Below are 22,537 nucleotides of genomic sequence, written 5' to 3'. Positions count from 1 at the left end.
CAGCAAGTAGGCAAGGGGACAGCCTGAGCGAAGTCTCAGTGGCAGGAGGGAACTTGTATTCAAGAAGTTGGAATAAAATGTAAGGCAGGGGACTCCTCTAACCAAGGCCACCTTCAGACAGTGAAGTCCCCACCCCGGGCAGGACTGGGGCAGGCTGGTCGCAGAGGGCAAACTCGAAGGGGATGGGGTGGTACAGGCCTTGGATTGCCATCTGATATTATTTCACAAGAAGCTGAAAAGCTGAGTTCTCAGGTGGGCTCTCTGGGTTTTTCAGTTTTGGCCATTAATTAAGAAATGAATTTTAAATAACTTCTGCAGGCCAAACATAGTCTTCGGGCTGCCAGTTTGTAGCATTAGCTTTAGTTTTCTTCCAAGAGTAGAGGCTGCTGGAGTCAGGGACTCACATCCCTGGGCAGCCCAGGGGCCATTGCCACAGTCTGCCCAGGTCGTCGTCCACTTCTCCGTGAAGCCAGTCGTGGCTTCACGAAGGCTAGAAATGGAGGAGCCTGCCTCCCTGGGAGGAAGTGACTGCATCATTAGACCAGAAGGGGAATGAATGTTGTTCTAGGCAGGCTTCCATACGTTTGTATGGTTTAATGTTTCAGAGCAAAAGTCAGAAGGCCTCCTGTGTAACCTTTCCAAGCCTCAGCTTCCTCTTCCATGACTGGGGTTAATGGCAGCACCTGCCTAAGGGGTTCTGTGAGGATAAAATTCACGTGGGTCCTCGACACAGAGCCCCCTACACAGTCACTTCTCTACAAACCTTGGCTAGCATACATGTTTAGGTTTAGATGTCAAAGTTCACCCACAGCCTTTTTTTTTTTCTCTTGACTTTTTGTAAAATTAGTTTCAGGTTTACAAAACAATGCAGTAGTTAGACATTCACATTCCTCACGAAGGGATAACCCTCCTCCCCCAATCTGCTACCCCTCTGACATCGTATATAGCTGTCATAATACCACTGTCTTCCCTATGCTGTGACTACTCCACATCCTGTGGCTACATATGTATTAAATTATCGTTGATATTCAGGTGGGCACTTGACTTACTAGGAAGACCACTTCATGGACGGTGTAGATGCCTGACCACTGCACTGTACACCTGTAGCTAGCGCTGGACAATATTGAATGTCAACCCACAGCATTTTTGCTCATTGTAACAATACTCTGAGAAGATAGAGCAACTATCGTCAGCGCCATTTTACAAAGGAGGAAATCAAGACTTGGAGGAGCCTAGTAACTCGCAGAGATACCTCGCTTTTTAGGTGGTACAGATGGGACCTGAACCCAAGTGTGGTCCAGACTGTTCTTCCTGAAACATTTTCCTAGCATCGGTCAGTAAATGCAGTGTGAGATATTACTTCCCATAGCATGACGGTGAGGCCCAGTGATTCACATTCTGGCTTAATTCCTGCTAATAGAGAGCTTGGCCATACAACTGAGCTCGGGGACTAACCACTGTGGCCGCAGGGCAGGAAGTACCCTGCACTCACCAAAGGCCAGTGGACTGTCACCCCGGCGTCCAAGAGTAAGTGCGCTTCTATCATTGGAAGCCTGGCCTTTGTTCTGGGCTTCTCCCCACTGAGCTGCCTCTGGTTTCCTTACTGTCTGCTCCCCAATCAGCTGTGTGAGCGTCAGGACTCAGTTGGACTCTGTGTGGGGAAGAAGCTGTGCAGAGGGGCTGCTGCCTAGGAGGGTTTTGCCTGCCTGTTGGAGCTCTCCACCACCCTGAGCTAAGGGAGGCCTGAGCCCGTGCATGGTCTCTCATCCCCAGCAGGGCAGGCTCATGTGATTCACCCAGTCGGGAAGGAAAAGCTGCGATCTGAGAATGAATTCAGACCTGCTCCCATCCCGTGTGTTGCAGGGGACACCAAGTAGTGTGTTTTCTCTTCCCTTTAGGCTGCTACCATCATGCGTCCTTGGGGAGCCATCACAGGCCTCATACTACTGTGGACAGGTGAGTGGACAGGTGGGCTGGGAGGTGGAAGCGCTGCGTATGGGGCAGTACAGGGGGTGTGGGTGTGGGGGAGAAAGATGGATGTTCTTGGGCTTTGTTGGCAGGTCCTGAATGGGTCAGCTGGTGAGCAAAGAAGCACCCTGAAATTTTACTCCAAAGAAATTGCTTAAATGATATGAATTACCAAATCGATGGCTAAGTGCACGAGGCATGAAGCATCACACTTCGTCATATGCTGCCATTTGTGTTGAAACCAAAAGGGAGGGGGGTAAAGAGCTGGGGGTGCATGGGCTTCTCAGGTGTATGTAAGAAATAATAACAGTGTTGTCATGGGGTGGGAGGGGGATGGACAGAAGAAGTGGGAATAAAAGGCGAAAGCGACCAGTCTTTCATTGTACCATTTTGTGCTGCTTTGTTGTTTTTTCTAAAACATGTGCAATTATTTCTTTTAAACATAAGTTATTTTAATTCAAAACATTCTATGAGATAGGGGAAATTTTAGGAATAGACACTTCCTAAATTTAAAAAACTATAATCGCTAGAGGTGGGATTATGGGGGAAGTTCATTTTTATTATACTTTCATAACTTAATTTTTGTAATTAGCATATTATCTTTGTAATCTAAAAATGCTGTTAGGTAAAATTAAATGTTAGAATCCAGTGTAAAAATAGAGTCTTGTTTTATGTAACAGTGAGCATATTATTTGCAGAGCATTTCAGAAACTCACAGCCCAGTCCTCAACAGATTAGTTGGTGAACCTCAGAATTTATTTAAGGACTTGAGTGCATTTGGCAATATAGGATTTTTACGCCATACCCACAGGCCCGAGTTTTTGTTTTTAAATGGCATAATTTAGTGCTTGATGGAATATTCTCCAATTCTCTGGCTTCACGAGGGGAAGTGGAGTCATCATTCAAGTGCTGGCTGTCATCATTCACTCATGAGAAGGGACACCTGCTTGCGTGGTTTTGGACCAACCCTAAGGTGCACGAATAAGCCTTAGGTCCTCCTGGAATTACTAGAAACTCAACTTTCTAAAAACTGATCTCTGAATAGTTTATTCGTTTGCTGACTTTCAGCTAACAATACTTTAGACAAAACATTAGCTCTGCTTATTTTTATGAGATGACTTCATTTGCAATAGCGATTTTTAAGATTGCAGTAATAAGGAAAAGTTAAAACTTTAAATGCAACGGAATTTTCAAAGATATTTCAACTGAGACAGTGATTGTATCTAGGGGAGGGCAAAAGGCACATGTGTGTCTTACCTACTTAATAAGCACATACCAGGCAATCACAGAATGAAATACATACTTATGTATTACTGGGATGTCATTTGTTCAAATGTTTTGGAAAGAAATTTGAGAAAAAGAGACGGAAAACATTTCTGTCCTTAATTTCAATATTTTCTCTTTTAGAAATCTATCCCATTAGGAAACAATCCTAAATACAGAAAAGAAGTTTAAATTATGATTTATATATAAACACAAAAAGACAAAAGAGTTGATAAAGAGGATATTAACATAGAAAAAACGCTTATAATAAAAATTTTAAATTCAAGATATAAAATCGTGATTACAGAAAAAATAAGCTATATGAAAAGGCAAAAGTGAAAATAAATGTAAAATTAAAATTTGAAGCCCCATGCTCTGTTTTCTGTTTATTTGCAGATGCTGTGGTGTCTCACATACAAATGAGTGGAGTGGTGGGTCAGCCTGTCACGATACAGTGCATTTACTCCATAGCTGGCGGTGTCACAGCCATGTGCTGGGGCCGAGGACCATGTTCTCTCTATTCATGCTCAAATCAACTCATCAAGACTGATGGACACCGTGTCGTCTTTCAGAAGAGCAAGCGTTATCAGCTCAATGGACCCATTTCTAAAGGGAATGTGTCTTTAACCATAAAGAATGTGACCCAGGCCGACAGTGGCACGTATTGTTGCCGTGTGGAGAGCTCAGGGTGGTTTAAAGATTTGAAAATCAACATATTATTGGAGATAAAGCCAGGTGAGTTTGTCTTCTGTCTTCCTTTGATCACTTCAGGTGGGTGAGCGGAGATGTTTACTGTTTAGTAGTGATTTTGTCTTCCTTTAACAGTGAAAAAGGAGATTTATACAATGTTGTATTCCATTGGGAAATGCAATAACCTATTTATTTGTATAGAATGAAGTGTTAAAATGCACCTTAATTCAGGACTGTAGGTGGGAGGATCTTCCCAGTCAACAAACAATCTCTTAGACTGGTGCTTCAAAAATGCTAGTTAGTTCATGAAAAATCATTTGCTGCTCTGTTGTGGAATATAATGAACATTTTTTATCAGCTGAATTTATTTTCTTCAACTTAAACAGCTATCCCTTTTCTCTGAGATATGTCCTAAAAAATTATAAAATGATCCTTTGTATTATTTTAAAACTATTATGGAGAATTTTAAACATATAAAAGAGCTAATATTTTGTAAGATACCATCAGGTAGATATATCATCAACTTTAACAATTGTCAACATAATCTTGTTGCGTGTGCATTGTGTAAGCATATATAGTTAAACCCCAACCTCTGCCCTTGCTTGGATTTTTTTGAAGCATATCTCACCTCATATCACAACATTGCTTGTTTAAAAATTAAAACGATGTTACTGCAATATGAAAACTTTTGCATTTCAAGAACTTTACCAGTTGCTCTTAAGAATTTCATGAAATCGAAAAACCTGGGAAATTTTGTTTTCCACTTTTCCCCAGTATTATTGAGATATAATTCACATGTAACATTGAGCAAGTTCAAGATACACAATATGTTGGTTTGATGCATTTATATATTGTACACTTGAAACCTATATATTTTTACTAACCGTTACCATCCCAATAAAGTTAAAAAAACAGAGAGAGAAAAGAAAAAGAAAACTACAAAACATCACCAAGAGAAACTGAAGACCCAAATATACTAAAGAATATACCGTGTTAATCTGGGAAATTTATCTCTCTTCTGTCTTAATGTGGACATGCTAATAGCCTTAGCATTATTTGAAAAAAGTACGTTCTTGAGAAATTCCTGTTTTCTGGTGCTCCTTCTTAATGAATCTCCTTCCACTAACGTCTTATATTGACAGTAGAACGCAATATCTCTGGCCCTAATATGTTGTATCTCTCTGTCTCTTTCTCCCTCTGTAATGAAAAGAAACTTTATTTTGCATGCTGTCAATTTTTAGACTAGGCTTATTTCCCTTAGGAAGGCTAGTAAGATAAGGTCAATTCAGATGGAGAAAACAGCTGACTCTGGGGAAACTATATATGGAGGCAATTCAGGGAAGCCCGAAGGAGCTGGGAGATAGAGCTCTATAGACAGATGTGAGGAGCCAGCATGTGGAGAAGAAGTTATGATTACAACCGTTTTGGAGTTGTGAAATCAGTTTGATCTGACTGAATTTTTAAAATAACATGGAAAGGTATTAGTAGGAGACTTTTATAGTACCTAGCAACGCTTTTAAATAGGCCGGCATTTCCAAGGCCACTTCTCTATCCAGTGGGAAGTAGGTTCATAACTAAGCCAAATTGACGCTCAGCCTCCAATGACCAATTCTTTGCTTCAGTTTTCTTGCATTTCTCACAGGCTGAGTTCATTCTTCAACCTTCTCTTAGGGCTTTTCCTCACCAGCAGTTACCCTTATATCTTTCTAGCTTCTTCCTGGGGAAGAAGATATTGTCCACTGAAGAAGACAAGTTCATTAGACAATCTGATTATGTTTCCTTATCTTTGTTGTTCCTTATGCTCATTTGATCAGATTTTTTGCATGCTTTTTTTCCCCTCTAGGTTAGATTTTAAACTGGAAGGAGGGGATTGGATTGTACTCTTCTTGAAAGCCTCTGACTAAGCCTTAGATCAGGGTCAGCAAATTATAGCCCAGGGTCAGATCACATTCAAAACAGGCCCACCAACTGTTTTATAAATAAAGTTTTATTGGAATAGCCATACCCGTTTGTTATACTTTCTTGATTCTGGCTGCTTTTACACTGACAGGGTTGAGCAACTGCTACAGAGAAAAAGGGACCCCCAAAGCCTAACACATTTAGTGTCTGGCTCTTTACAGAAAGTTTGCTGACCTCTGCTTTAGACTAGCATATCTTGCATGTAACAGGAACTCACAAATATTTGTTGAAAAAAAGGTTTTTTCCTGTACAAGGCAAAAATTGGCTCAATTTCAAATTAAACACACTCTCTCTCAGAAAGAAGAGCTTTCAAGCAATTATCTATTATCCAAGGATTTTTTTTATACTAAGTAGTGTTGAGTTTAAGAAAAGTTCCTATTAAAAAAGTTCCTATATATATATATATATATATATATATATATATATATGTATATATATATACATATATATATATATATATATGTATATATATATATATATTCCTTGTGAGCAGAAAATACACTTTCTTGAATCAGTCCTTCATTGATCTGCCTTTGTGCCAAGCACTGTGTTTGGGCTTAATTCTAGTTTGAGCTCTCTCTCTGGGTAGCTCTGATACCTTCCATAAGTGGTTTGGAATCCTACAACAACCTCTGACTCTGGAAAGAGCCAAAGTATTACCTGTGTTCTAGTCCACCTTCTAGAAAAATATATAAATCGTCTTTGTTGTCTAGCATGTTAGTGGGTGTGAGTTCCTCCTCATTTAGGTTAGAGGTCTCATGGGAAGGTACCCTGAGGACTGACTGAACTGAATGCTATTTATTTGGTGAACTTTCTGGGCCTGGAACCTGCTGTGTAAGTCTTAGCTATTCACCCCTGAGAGGACGAAGGCAGGGCCAGGCTCTAGGCATTTTCTGTACCTCACAGGTGTTTATGAAAAGACATAAATCTGGCAGACGTGGCTGGTCTTTTCAAAGTTCTTCAATGTAAATCCTGGGTATCCTTTTCACCTCTGAAACTCCCGGAATATACACTTTTCAATACAGCTGTTTCTGTTTTGTGAGGTTTCTTTCCAGCCCTCCCTGTCAGAGTCTAGTTGACCAAGGACAAGAACTCTGAGTTTAGGGAAGATTTGTGTCCTGGGGACAGACAGCGTGTCATTGGTTGAGTTGATGTATCAGCCCAGCACAAAGCTCTTGTTTCCTGCTGCTTGATTAATCCTTGCTTTCCTGTTGATTTCTAGCTCCACCTAAGGTCACCAGTGTTCCAACATCACATCAGGTCTCTACCTCTGCTCCTACAACGCCAGCATCTACGCAGAACCTCAAGACAGGTAAAGTGATGTGTTTCTGAGGCCAGAGGGCTTCTAATGAGAGGATGTAGACCACGCAGGGCATTGAGTTAAGACCCAAGTACAGTCTAGGCTAAAAGTTCTTCCCTTGATTCCAACGTGTCTTCACATGAGCTAAGAACCCTGTCCCATATTACATGCATCTAATGTACTTATTTGTATTTTCACTGTGGGGTACACATTGATTTTTTTAATCAGATTCTCAAAGGGATTCATTATTAGACAAAAAACTCCAGACCACTGTCTTGGACATCTAATAAGCATGGTATGGATTTGGTCTAGTTGAGCCCAAGCTTATGAGGAAAATATAGGCAATGCCAGAGAATAAGGGTTAGAGATTCTGTCCTCACAAGGAGCTCTGAAGAGAGATTCCTTAATCCTCTCTGAAATTGGACCCCCCACTTGAGACTGTAGTGAAGTTAATATTTACTGTGTCTCCCCCAAAATAAGACCTAGCCAGACAATAAGCTCTAATGTGTCTTTAGAGCAAAAGTTAATATAAGATCTGGTATTATATTATATCATATTATATTATATTATATTATATTATATTATATTATATTATATTATGTTATATTATATTATATTATGTAAGACCTGGCCTTATATTAATTTTTGCTCCAAAAGACATATTAGAGTTGATTGTCCAGCTAGATCTTATTTTCGGGGAAACACTATATGTCAGGAAGCGTGATAAGTACTTTACCAGTAATACATCACTGAATCCTTATGAAAACCCTATGCATTATAGGTATGATTCAATTTTATTTTATAATTCTGTGTACTGACCAGGAGATACATCACCAGCTTTGATAATTATCAACTAAATCTTGTTGCATATGCATTGTGTAAGGCTACATTGTCCCACCCCTAACCTCGAGCTACCTTGGAATTTTTGAAGCATATCTCACATCACAGCACAACATTGCTTATTTAAACACTAAAATGACCTCATTGCCACATGCAAACATTTGCATCCCAGTAAGTCTTTACCAGCTGCTTTTAGAAATTTCATGCAATCCAAAATTCTGGTAAGTTTATATCCATCTTCCATCAGGATGTTAAAATCCTAACAGCCTTATCATTGGTTGAACAAAGTAGGTCCTTGAGAATTTCCTGGTTTCTGGTGCTCCTAGGTAATGGATCTCCTTCCAAAGGTCTTATTTTGACAAGAGAATCCAAAACCTGTGGCCTTAAAAGCCTATGTTTCTATGTTTTTTTTTTTAATAGGAGAAATTGTATTGTGGAATCCCCCAGATTTGGACTTGATTTGTTTCCCTTATGAAAGCAAGTAAAATAAGGTCAATTCAGATGGAGAAAATGCTGACTCTGGGGAAACTCCATCTGGGAGGCAATTCAGGGAAGCCCAAAGAAGCTGATGAGCTGGAACACCATAGACAGATGTGAGGAGGCAGCATGTGGAGAAGAAATTATGATTACAACTTTGGAGTTGTGAAAGTATTTTGATCTGGCTGAATTTTTAAAAAATAGCAAAAAAGAATCAGTAGGAGAATTTCATAGTGCCTAGCCATTCTTTAACAGGCAGTTTATTACAAGGCCACTGCTCTGTCCAGTGGGACGTGGGTCCATATCTGAGGCAAAGGGACTCTCTGCCTCCAATTATCAATTCTTTGCTTAAGTTTTCTTGCATTTTTCACAGGCTGAGTACTCTGCAACCTCTTGTTTGGGCTTTTACTCACCTGCATCTACCTTTGTATTTTCCTGTTTTTTGTCCTGGGGAAATTGTTTTCCACTGAAAAAGATAAGTTCATTAGATAGTCTTATAAGGCTTCCTCCTCTTTACTGTTCCCTATGCTCCTTTGATCAGATTTTTTGCATGCTTGCTTTTTCCTCTGTATCAGGTTTAAAACTGGAGGAAGGGGATTGATTGGATTGTACACTTCTTAAAAGCCTCTGTTCTCACCTTAGGTCAGGAGCAGCAAGCTCTAACTCCATGACCAAATCAGATGAAAAATAGGCCCACCAGCTGTGTTGTAAATAAAGCTTTATTGAAACAGCAATACCCATTTACTATACTCTCTTGTCTCTAGCTGCTTTCACACTAACCGAGTTAAGCAACTGCCACAGAGAATATAGACCCCCAAAGCCTAACACATTTACTGTCTGGCTGTTTACAGAAAGTTTGCTATCTTCTACTTTAGGCTAATGCTCTGCATGTAATAAACACTCACAAACAATGAAAAAAAAGTTTTTTCCTCTTCAAGGTGAAATTAGCTGCATTTCAAATTAAACTGGTACTCTCAAAGGAAGAGCTTTCATTTCAATGGTCTCCTACACAAGGGTTGTCTTTCATACTTAGTGGAGTTTAGATTTAAGAAAACTTCTTGTAAAAAAAATTGAAAAATCGTGTCTGGTGAAAAAAGTACACATTTTTAAATCAGGCCTTCATTGTTCTGCTTTTCTGCCAGACCCTGTATTTGGGCTTAATGCTATTTTCTGCTCCCTTTCTGATTGCTTGAGACCTTTAATAATTGGTTTGAAATCCTATAATACTTGTGACTCTGTAAAGAGTCAAAGTTATTACCTCAGGTCTATTCCTCCTTCTAGGCAAACATGTAAATCTTCGGTGTGACCCAGCTTATGCTAGTGGGCGTGAGTTCATCCTCATTTACGGTGGAGGTCCCTAGGAAGGGACCCTCACGACTGCCTGAACTTAATGCTATTTATTTGGCAAACATTCTGAGTGGGACCTATTTTGTAAGTCTTAGTCATTCACCCGTGAGAGGATAAGGCGGGTCCCAGTTCTAGACATTTTCTGTAGCTCACCCATTTTATGAAGATACATAAATCTGACAGACATGGCTGGTCTTTTCAAAGTGCTTCAGTGCTAAGTCTGGGTGACCTATTTTTATCATTGAACCTCCCAGAATATATACTTTGCAGTGCAGCTGCTTCCTTTTTGTGAGCTTGTCCTCAAGCTTGCCCCTGTCATATGGTATTTGACAAAGTATAAGAATGCTCAGTTCTGTGGTGATTAGTGCCCAATTCTGCTTTGGGTGGTTCTCTCATTGGCTGAGTTGATGTATAGGCCCAGCACAAAGCTCTTGTTTCCAGCTACTTGATTAATCCTTGCTTTCCTGTTGATTTCTAGCTCCACCTAAGGTCAGCAGTGTTCCAACATCACATCGGGTGTCTACCTCTGCTCCTACAACGCCAGCATCCACACCAAACCTCAAGACAGGTAAAGTGATGTGTTTCTGAGCTCAGAGGCCTTCTAATGAGAGGATGTAGACCACCCAGGGCATTGTGTTAAGGCGGAAGTACAATCTGGAATAAGCGTTCTTCCCTGGGTTCCAAACTTGGTCTCCACAGCACCTGACAACCTCATTCCATATTACATATAACTTTTGTACCTATTAGTATTTTCAGAGTGAGGGGAGCCATAATTTTTAAAAATCAGATTCTCAAGGGGATTTACTGTTAGCCAAAAACATCTTCGGACCACTGATCTTGTACATTTAATGAAGATGAGGTGAATTCGTATCAGTTGAGCACAAGATGATGAGGAAATTAAAGGGAAGGCCAGAGAATCAGGGTCAGATTCATGAGATTCTGTCCTCACAAGGAGACCTGAATGGAGATCCTTTCGTGCCCTGTGAAGTCAGAGCCTCCACTCAAAGACAGTATTTCATTGAAGTTATCATATACTGTGTCTCCCATGTGACAAGGATCATGCTGAATGGTTTATAAGTATTAGATCACTTGATTTTGATGACAACCCTACGCATTGGACGTGTGATTCAATCGTATTACATGGTTGTGGGGACCCAGGCATAGGGTCTGAGTGCACTGTTGAAGGGCACATGGATAGAAGGTGGTTGAGTCAGGATTCAGTCGCCATTAAGTTGACTTTGGGGCTGTGGTGATAACTACTGGATCGTGCCTTCTGTCAGGAGCACTGAGGCTGTTTGGATGAATTTGTCCTGATCTGACATCCTCACTGAAAAAGACTTTATATAATTACCCTGTCTTTCCCTAGCAGTCAGTGGCTTTACACAATTTTGCTTCAAGCATCATTTACTTTATTATGTAGCAGAGGGATTGAAAAAAATTCTATTTATACTGACGACAAAGTAAAGATGAGATTTAAGGATTTCGGGGATTTAGAATGTACAGGCTCCGTTTTTCAATTCAGGATACATGGTTCACACTTCAAATTTCTGATATTTAAGAGTTCTGATATTTAAGAGTTTAGGTTTAATCCAAATGGAGAAATATTTGATGCATAGGTGGCGAAATAGTTTGTATTAGTTTGTAATAGTTTGACATTCTGAGGACCAGTGTAGGTATAAAACTTCTATTTCTAGGATTACAAAGCAACTTTTAGTGAAGATTCTACAAGACTCTAATACTCGTTGACTCCTTGAGGTGGCCCTGGATTCTGAGGAACAGCAGAGATGTCACAACCTCTTAGCCAGAAAAATCTGAAGGAACACACTGATTTTCTTTGACTTCCATCAGACCTGGTTGATATTTAGCTGGGAGGGATTCGCAGCATTTAGGCTCTGAGCTGAGTTTGAAGAGAGGACTTGAGGTGAAAACTGGGATTTTAGAGCCATAAAAGTTTGTAAGAAAAACAGCTTTGTTCCGGGCAGCTGGACATACTAGAGAATCTGTTGACTTTCTCAATATTGATTTAGCTTCTCTATACTTAGATTGACTTAGTTTGTGCCTGCCAAAGGGTTTACATTAGAAGAATGAGGTGAACACTGGAGCTAATTCAATGCAGAGACATTTATGTTTACAACCACTTCCTCCCTGAGCTCAGTGCCTCTAATGCATGCTAGTTGCCTAAAATATTATGGAATGGTTGGATATAAGGTTGTAAGAGCAGGGGAGAAAAGGAAGATACCCACAAAATCTCACACTTGAGAAAGTGATGAAGCTCAAGAGGTCTTTCACACAGATTTAAGTTGAATAGACTGATCATTTGACTTTCTTATGTTGTCCGCTTCTTAGTTCCTAAAGAACACTACATCCTATTAATAGGGTGTAGTATTAGAGGAAAACAGGGAGACAGTTCAGAACATGAGGAAGGATGATGTTGAAATGTAAAGACTATGGTGGGAAAGAGGAAGCAGAAAGACCAATGAGAAGCAATAAAGAAAGCCCAGCTTTGAGAATTCTTGTCCAGTCATCACCACTAATTTGCTCCAAAATTCTGTGATGCTTTAAGGGGGAGGAACATAAAGATCTTATAAAGAGGCCAGTGACGTACTCTGCGTGGAAGGTGAGATATCTGATAGAAAATGAAGAAGTGCTTTCAAGAAAGCAAAGGGGCAGGTAGCCCTGAATTGGAGAATTCTTAGTGAAACTTTGGGTGAGTAACGGAAGATGAGTCAGATAACACAGGAAATTAGTCTTACTAAAGGAGTGACCGGAATGCAACCTCAGAAGGAGCTGGGGTCAATGTTTACTGGGAACCTTAATTTGGGGGCTGTGAATCATTACCAAGGCCAATATTGGGCAATATAGACACCTTGAGGAGACTTCAAGGAATTAAATATCGTGAGTATGTATCCTGTGCTGGTCTATATGTTCATGTCTCTGGAAAGATATCTGGATGGATAATCGGGAATTCGACTAAGTCCAGAAAATCCAGGTTGGGGTTGATGTGAAGCGGGGAGGATAGATTAGTGCAAACTCCCAGGGCCTGTTCCATGAAAGTGAAAATGTCACTTGTATGGATAGAAGCTTAGTTGGGTGACCTACATAAGATACCCTGTTGTGGGCTTTATACATTTAGGGAAATCTCAGGAGTATGAAAAGTGTGAAATTATTCTGTCTATAAATAACTATCCAGATCATTATCTAGATGAGATTTATTCCTGGTAATAAATAGATGGTAGTGCAATGCCTCAAGGTCATCTTTGAACAAATTTCTAAGAAAGAGTGAAGGTAATTCCTGATTCTAGTTTTGATGTCTGCTTTTTTTGGGAAATGGGAATTTTTGTGCAGAAATAGGACACAACTCTTTCATTCTTTTCATTCCAGATACTACTTCATCTTCTCCAATGCAGACAGTAGAAACTCAGCCTATCACACCACAGGAAACAAATACAAGCAGCTTACCAGCGAACCCTTGCCTAACAGGTAACTTCATTTTCTTTCCCGAACACCTAAGGCATTCAGTTTTCACAATCATTGACATATTGTGAAGAGCACATATTCTGGAGTAAGACAGATCTGACCTGACATGAACCAGCTTTGACTCCAAACTTATTACTCAGCTTGCTCCATTGGACCAGAGCCATAAAACAAATCGAGTTAAACTGCTCAACTGCGTTTATGTTCCTTCTCAGCCCCAGAGCCTTAAATATGAGCAGGAGGCTTTCCTGCTACCTTGTCTGGCTTGCGAATGGACACTTTGTGACAGGTGATGACACCCACGCTGACATCAAAGAGACACGCTCCACTGAGAATCTGCCATTCCCCTCCAAAAGGTCTTCCCCACTCTGGGCAAGTCCCACATCATCTCTAGTCTTTCAAAGTGTGAGATTGACTGGTCTTTCCTGTGGTGGCCACAGGTTATACTGATTCCTGTCACGTTTCCCAGCTAACTCTAGTTACCCATGGTGGTAAGTGTGGAGAGTGTCACATGCTGCACCCCTGTGTAATGAGAGTGGCTATGTGTCCCTGTGCTGCATCCCAACAAGGGAAAACCTTGCAAGACTCCTCCTGTGTGTGACTCATCGTACTCAGGAGCTGCCAGTCTGTAGGGGGCCACCCCATGGCCTACCTTTGAGAATCATTCCTGCAACATGGTTAATTTAAAATGGACCTCTGGTGAGGTTCCCAGAGGGACCCATTCTGGTGGGATTAGATCATGGTGACGTGGTTGTGAAAGTGGAATCTGTAGTGCGATCTGTTTCAAGGCACATAAACAAAGAGAAAATGGATAAGAATATGAGGTAACAGCAGTAGAAGCAGCTGCACCCACACTTTTAGGGGGTGTGAGGAGGTAGAAAGTAGGAGTAGGGAGTCATTCTCTAGAATGTCCTGTCACTAACACCTGGACAAGGTAGAGCTTTCCAGAGTGAAACAGACTTGGGAGCAGCAGTGTTTCCATGGCCTGTGACAGCTGCCATCTTGGCGGTGTATCTGAGGCTCCAGAGCCAAATCCTCTCTCTGTGCCCAAGTCAGCCTTCACGGGCTGAAGCCTCTCAGAAGCGAAGAATGTTAGGGCTAGAAGGGATTTGGGTTGTCATATGGCCTGCCACACACTCGACAGTGTATGTGCCAGGAAACTGTCATATGTTATCTCATTTAATGTTTCCAAGGCAGCCCTTATTTATTGCCATTGCCAGCCTGGGGAGGCCCCATAGTTGTGTTTTGGAGACAGCCTCCGATTTCACTGCCAGTTACTAGCTGGGTGCCCATGGAAAAATTGTTGCATTCCTCACTGGATATTTATACTGACTGAAGAGTATGATTTTTGGAAAGTGCATCGCTAGTTTTCTTGTCCCCACTGCTTCTTGCATTATAACATCGTAATATTGAGTAATAGCTGATATTTATGCTGTATGGTGTTTAGTGCTTTACATGCATCATCTAATTTCATAACCTTATGAGTTGGGTGATGTTGATAGCTTGTAATTGTAGTTCAAGGTTACCCTAGGTAGAAATATATAAGTATGTGTATGCAAAAGATCTTGATCAAGGTCACCTTCCTAAGGGACATTGTGAACACCAAACTCAAATTTCATCTGAGTCAAGTCCATGCTATATTTAGTGCACCATCCTGTTCTATACCTGAGGGACTTATTTAATGTCATAATACAAGTCACAAAGATAGTCTAAACTATAAATATTACGTAAGCCTAGATATGTCCTTTTACTATAGGTAATCTCAGAATGAGGAAAATGTAAACACAGAAATAATGTAAAGATATTGGGGGATAGGGATATTTTAATTTCATCACAATTGAGTTGTTTTTTATGGCTTTGTCAGTAGTTAGGGAATTTCAAAGACCTCTAGTGCTTTCATTTCATAGGAGTGCAATGTATGTTCTGGTTATGAGCTCTTGTCATTGACGGGAGTTGGAAACTAGTTTAACCATTCCAGTTTGTTTCCTCATTTATAAAATGGGATTAAGAAAGTTGTCAGAAGGATGTAATATGCTTAGTATATGGTAGATACTCTGTAAAAGAGAGAATTCTACATTTGACCTATACTTGCCTAGCAAGGCCAGCGACATGATATAAAATACGTATTTCAAAGCACTATGAAAACGTGAATACTCAAAACTAAGAAATGATATCCTTTGATATTAGATTTTAGGTAGTATAAGATATATTGGTCTTGTGGCTGGTATATGCGTAACACATTTTCTACAGTGCTTCTGGATCACTATCTAGGCACATTGGCACATTACGTAGGAGTGAAATGCCACCTGGTTTAGATATCTTAGTACACTGTACTTACATTTTGAATGTAAAACCAATGTAATGTCCATACTGAGTAGAGTAGTTTGATCTTTAGATGTGCATATGGTCTCTGTGCCCTCATTGACAGGTTCTTAGCTGGCATGAAAATATGGATTACCTACCTTTACATGGCATTTTTAACCTGGTTTCAAGAATGGTCCCTATGCCCCTGAAATTGGAGGTAAAACTTTGAATGCAATGCATTTTTTCCCATAAAGATGTAAAAAGGGGGTCCATTTTCACAGGGTCCATAACAAAATGATTAAGAAACACAACCTTATAGGGTATATTAATAAACATTAGTAACTCGATGTAACTCTTGCAATGCCTGCCTTATTTTGCCATATGGTTATTCAACTTTTCCTTCATCACCAGAAAGCAGTGTGAATATAATTACTATCTGCAGCAAGTGTTCAATATTTTTTGTAATTCTAATTGCTCTTCCTTTTTGTTGAGCAGATGGGAATGGCACTGTGGCAGAGCCTTCAGATGGCGTTTGGGAATACAATGAAACTGTAAGCATGTTCCTTCCTATTTTGTTAGCCAGACACGCGTGTATGTCTCTCTGGAAGCAAGTTATATTTAGTGACAACTTCTGTAAGACTAGTCCACAGATTGGTTCTTTGCAGTTAAAAGACAAAGAAGATAAGAATTTATTCCTTAAATAGGGATGCTTTAACTCATTTGTATAGTTCATACTGATACGCGTAGACCAGTTTCTTAGAGATGCTGATAAATAATATTTTACACACACACACACACACACACACACACACACACGTTCACACATTACAGACTTTCTCCTCGCCAAATATTGGAATAAAAAGAATGAACGAATTTAAGAAGAGTGAGTTAACATAAGATACCGCATAAGACTTCAGTTATTGTTACATGAATGCCATGCTTTGAGTTACTGTGGTGGCATGGAGGACCATTCCAAACAAAAATATTATGCAAGTGAAAGTGTGCTTGCTTAAACATAGGCCCACTACTATTCTTTTCCAACCCAATTGCCATCCTGTATAGAAATTTTGAGGCCCTGCTGAGTTTTACTATACCCTAACCTCTCCATAGGTTGATTTATTAAGGTATTAATTCTGTTCGCATGTGGTGAGACATGACAACACAACCATAGTAAGAAATTCAAGCTCAGGCAAAATGGGGGGTTTAGGGTCAGATTCTTTTTATTCTTAACCTTAGTTACAATGAGTACACTACGTTGGAGTGATATATGTTAACAACTTGTATGACGTGGACACTGATTGATCTGATGGATGTGCGCTGAATTTCTGCATCCCTTCTAAATGTCAGAATTGCCACTATGTAAATGATTATTATATTGCTCTATGGCCAGAAGTATGCTGAATTGAAAAAATCACACATTCTGAATGGTGAGCTTGTTCTTGACCTCAGTTACCTGTAGGTCAGGTATGTTTAATAACAAGTAGAAGAAATTTAGAAGCAAGTTCATAGTAGGTAGTAGCAAAATTGTGAGCCTTTTGTGCCTTGATTCTGAGGATGTCACGATGAAAGCACACCGCATATATTTTGACTCAGTAGGTCAACCTCCTGGACTCTGTCTTAAGGAGAGAATTGAATGAATACATGAAGATGTATGAGAAAAGATGTATATTTGTGCTATTCGTAATCATAGAAATGTTATAAACAACCTCAGTGTTCATTAGTAAGGGCTCAATTATTTAGTCTGATAAGCAGGTCCTAATATTGCCATTAAAAATATCGTCACTTGTATTACAGAGTTCTACACTTGAAACCTATGTAACTTTACTAACCTTTGTCAGCCCAATAAATTTAATTAAAAAAATATGTTATTACTGCAGTGCATTTGCTGCCATGAGAAGACAGTTGCATTGATTGTTAAGCGAGAAAACTATGTCTTAAAATAGTATCTATTTTATAGTATATATTGAATATAGTAATTATTTCTGTTAAGAAAAAAACACTTGAAGGATAAAATTCTAAAAATATATACAGTATGATAAAAAATGGATTCTGAGTCCAGAATTTAAACTTTTATGCATCGGGAGTCTTGATCCTACTCTCTGATCTTCTACTTTCTTTCTGTTAAAATATCTACCTTGTGGAATCTTTTTAGGATTTGGGATAAGCATGATGTCTGGAATATTTTGGGCTTATTCCAGGAGGGGTAATCCCTTATGAACTATACCAGGAGATTTAAAAAAAATTCTGCATTTGCCTTTCTACTCAAGTGTACAGCATTTTAGATTGTTGATCAGGGCCAGTCTGTGAGCAGCTCATTTCAAGTCCATTTACATAGACATAGATAAAGTCTTGAATTATAGTTTAAAAAGGAAGGACTGTACCAAGGACCAAATTCTATCATGGAGCACATTCAGATAACATAAAATAACATCACCATGTCAACTTATGTTTAAACAAAAATTGCTGTTTTAAATATTATAAGAGGATATGTTTATGGAAATAGATTCTTGATTGTTTAAAATATGGGTAATTTTCATATAATAAAGAACAGCCTTTGAAGTGTACAAATTCAGCTTTGACCAATGCACGCACCTACATAAATACTACTCCGAGCAAGATATTAAACATTTTCACATCCCCAAAGACATTTTGAATTGAAATTGTTTTAGAATTTCACCATAGTTACAACCTCAGATCCTTCGGTCTTACCTCTCATGATCTAGAAGTAACCAAGGGACAATAAAGATAAATTTGCCTGAGTTGTTATTTTAGGAAATGGTTTCACCCATAGTTCTAACAAGATGCCTTTTCGATCTCCTGATGTTTCCTTAGCACATGTGCCTGGAAGAAAAGGAATGCATGACCACCAATGAGGCATTCTACATTGGAATCTCCATTCCCATCGTGCTATTGCTCGCTATTTTGGCTGCCATCATTACCAAAAGTAAGTCCTGTCAGGAAAGTGCGTAAAAGAACAGAGTGAGGGTTCTAGAGCCAGACTGCCTGGGTTCAAGCTGGTCCACACACTGTGCAATTTTGATTTCACATAACTTCTCTGTTTCATAACCTCTTGTTCTGTTTTTCTTATAAGTATTAACCCATGAAAAAAATGAAATTTAAATTCTCCATAGGAGATATTAAATATAAAGAAATAAGAGCTTGTTGGGTAGAGCTGGAATTTGGAAGGCAAGAAACCGTTATACCATGTAAGGCTTGTTTGCTCATCTTTCTCCTCTTCCCTCAAAGCCCAGTTTTTGTTCCCATGAAGGATCCTATGCTGTGTGTTTTACAACACTCACTTAACTGAAGAGGCAAATGACACATTAGAAGGGAAATCGATTTCAGGGGTAAAGGTAGAATCAAGGGTTTCAAAAAGCAGCCGTCCACCATGTATATGTGTGTGTGTGTGTAACTGGCCTCCATGAAAGAACCACAGTCATCCATTAAAAAAATGAAATCTAATAATTAATAATTGCATTAAAGTAAGCTGGGTGATGTTTGTGAATACACTCAACCATTGATGAACATGAGATAGTTTGCACCAAGCGGCTTGTTTGGGTCATACATATTCAAAATGAATTACCTGAAGTTACCAGCGAACAGCCTAGTCAGTTTTTTGCTTTGTTTTGTTTCATTTTAAACATTCTTCTAAATTTATTTTTTTCAGGCACTCTGGCTGTGTATTAATTTTGTTTATGTTAAAGTAATAGCAGAAATAATATACTTGTTTAGAAAAAGATCTCATGAACTCTTTGGCTGAGACGTTTAATTTTCTTTTCAATTTCTCCTCCATTTAGAATATTTATGCGCGAGAAGAAAGGTGTTACAAATACAGTAAGTTTTAAAGAGCTTGTGTCAATGCCTTTTGATGTTCCTCTTCTAATAAAAATCAAGAAAAATCTTTCTCTATCTCTTGCTCCTGAACTCTCCGTTTTACTCCCTGGATCATGAAAAATCTAGTTTAAGGAGTCCCTCCTTTGCTGTCCACACCTTCTGGTGACATTTTTAGCTTTCTTTATCCCCCTGGACTTGTGCCAGAAACTACTACAGAAAATGCACCTCAAGCCTAACCCCTTAGAGTAAGGGAACTAAATCACAAATTTTGTTTGATGAAACATCTGAATGACTTGTTTGGTTTATTCTTGATTTGCGACTTTGTTTACTGAATGCCTATTATATTCCAAGGAGATGACAAAACAGACAGAAAACATATAAGCAAATCAACAGGGTCCTTTCAGTGCTTCCAGAAGAACAGTGTGGGGAATGAGGAGCAGGGTAGGGGCTGTGGAGTGAGCCCTGAAGGAGCAGAAGGCCGCTCTGCAAAGACTGGAGGAAGACAGCTCCAGGCTGAAGGAACGCAAAAGACTGTGGTGGCGCAGTGTGTCCCCGCAGGTCCCCGTCCCCAGTTCACCCCCAGCCTGCTCTGCTCCTTCACATGGGTTATCTGGCCTCACAGGCACCTGAATTGACAATTTTTGTAATCCACCCTGCTGCCCAATGAAAACTTTAGTCCCTTTTACTTGCATCCCGCCCTGTGTCATCTGCCCAAACATCTTTAATGGTGCGAAACCACTGTTTACTTCCAGCTCCAAGTAACCTGCTTCATTAAGTCCAGTGTGGGCTTCCAGCAAGGTCTTTCTCTGATTCAACATCCCTGTTAGGCTGCCATCCATCCTTCCTAGTTCCCTCTCATTGGATGTCAGTCTTCCCTATTTCTTAGTTAATTACACAAGCCCATCCACAGAATGTGCCTTGAACAATACACAGCACATGATTTGTGCTCCATAAATGGTGGCTTCAATTATTGCAATCATGCCCTTCACATCAATAAACTGTGAGATAGGCACTATTATTCTCAGTGTATAGATTTGAAAGAGGTTTAGAAAAGTTAAGTGACATCCAAGGTCACTCCTCATAGCAGGTAAAGGACTCCATCTTGGGTCTTTTAGAGTCCAAACCCCAAACTTACAGGAGTTTTTTTGATTATCTGAATCTGAGGATGGAGGGGGAAAAATACTCCTTAGAGGCAGAAAACCATGGAATATAACATCCTTTTAGTTGAATGCTGTCCTTTCACTGTTAAATTTTTTTAAAGGTCTTTTTTTGTCACTTAATAATAATTAAAGAAAATATTTATTGTAGAAGATGTTTAAGATATGAAAAAGCAAAACAAAGAACCCAACAAGCAGAGCATTTTCTTATATTTTTGTTTTTGGTTTTGGCAGCTATATCACACTGACTCATTTCAAGCTATTGACACCTAAACTATATTCACATATGATTCATTTAAAGATCAGAGCTGAATGAAGACTAAGTCCATTCCATATCATTTCTGGGCAGGCTTCTGTAATAAACACATCACTATATACAAGAAAACAGGAGCTATATATATCAAAACTCTAGACAGAACCTTTTTGTATACTTGAAGTGTGAGTGTATGTTATAAAAAGCATCTAACCGGGGTGGCCGGTTAGCTCAGTTGATTAGAGCACCATGCTCTTAACAAAGGTTGCTGATTCAGTTCTCACATGGCCCACTGTGAGCTGCGTCCTCCACAACTAGAATGAAACAACTACTTGAGCTGGTCCTGGAAAAACACACTTAAAATAAATAAAAGTTTAAATAATAATAATAATTAAAAAAGCATTTAACCATTAGCGTTCGAATTCTGACCATAAAGACATAGTAAGATTTTTGACACCTTGATCCATTATACACTTATGTGAAACAACACTATTTTACTACATCCAGTATGCTCTGATATTTTGTATTTTCTGTTTATCTTAAATTCAGAATGTAGGCTACTTCATAGATTTAATAACCCTCTCTAAAATCTCACAACCCACATTTAGAAAAACACCAGCTAAACCACTTTTTTTATCCACCTTTGAGAACATGCATCTTGATTTAGTATTTCACTTTGATATCTGGTTTCTCTTTTAGATTATTATTTTTTGTATTCTATTACATGAATCTCTTGAAGGATACTAGTCGGAATACATCTTAGATTCTTGTTTTTGTTTTTCTTTAAATCTTACTAAGGCTTTCTACCTGCTTATTAAACACACTTTCCCGCCACTTACTATGCACAACTCTTGAAGCTTCTAATCATTTCATAGGCTGTGTGAATGGGGCTCTGGGAGTTGCAAATAAACAAATGTGCTGCTCATTATTTAGAAGAGATTGGCATTTACTGTGTTTCCCCAAAAATAAGACCTAGCCGGACCATCAGCTCTAATGTGTCTTTTGGAGCAGTAATTAATATATGGCCCGGTATTATATTATATTATATTATATTATATTATATTATATTATATTATATTATATTATATTATATTATATTATATTAAAGACCCGGTCTTATTATATTATATAAGACCTGGTCTTATATTATATTAAAATAAGACCGGATCTTATATTAATTTTTCCTCCAAAAGACGCATTAGAGCTGATGGTCCGGCTAGGTCCTATTTTTGGGGAAACACGGTATCTTACTCATGTTATTCTTTTTATAGGAAGTTGTCATCGATTGACCCTCGGACTGGAACTTTGCAAAATCCTGCTGTAGTGCACTACCGAGCACATGAGAATATCTAGTTTGAGAACAACGTGCATTCAGTCCCCGCTAAAGCTACATGCCCTTGAGCACAGAAGACAATGACCATATGTCACCATGTCCATGTCATGGCTCTTTTAAGCTCCAGGATGATTTTTCTTTTTTTTTTTTTTTGTCAATTTACCATCGTATTCCAGCATGTAAGTGATGTTGGGTAGAATGTCTCTAGCTCATCTGTGTAAAGGCAATCTTATGGGTAAAGTACTCTGAATTTTTAATACTAAAATCTGCTCAATCTTTCTCTCATAGCAGAGCTTTCTCCCAAATATGAAATGAACACTTTAGTATTGTATATTCTC

The 22,537-nt window shown here is 39.2% G+C and overlaps 1 protein-coding gene across 1 annotated transcript; it reads left to right on the top strand.

The window, feature by feature from the left end:
* The first annotated feature begins 1,910 nt into the window (after positions 1-1,910).
* On the top strand, positions 1,911-22,219 carry LOC117017129 (hepatitis A virus cellular receptor 1 homolog). Its single transcript, XM_033097077.1, has 9 exons — positions 1,911-1,956; positions 3,628-3,966; positions 7,103-7,192; positions 10,323-10,412; positions 13,226-13,324; positions 16,118-16,173; positions 18,455-18,566; positions 19,420-19,456; positions 22,138-22,219. The coding sequence occupies exons 1-9, from the start codon at positions 1,911-1,913 to the stop codon at positions 22,217-22,219; spliced, it is 951 nt and encodes a 316-aa protein (XP_032952968.1).
* Positions 22,220-22,537: the final 318 nt, after the last annotated feature.

Source organism: Rhinolophus ferrumequinum, chromosome 24 (genome assembly GCF_004115265.2).
Source record: "Rhinolophus ferrumequinum isolate MPI-CBG mRhiFer1 chromosome 24, mRhiFer1_v1.p, whole genome shotgun sequence".
NCBI classification, from domain to species: Eukaryota; Metazoa; Chordata; class Mammalia; order Chiroptera; family Rhinolophidae; genus Rhinolophus; species Rhinolophus ferrumequinum.
Note: the sequence above shows the minus strand (reverse complement) of the source record. Positions and strands in the feature narration are given on the sequence as shown.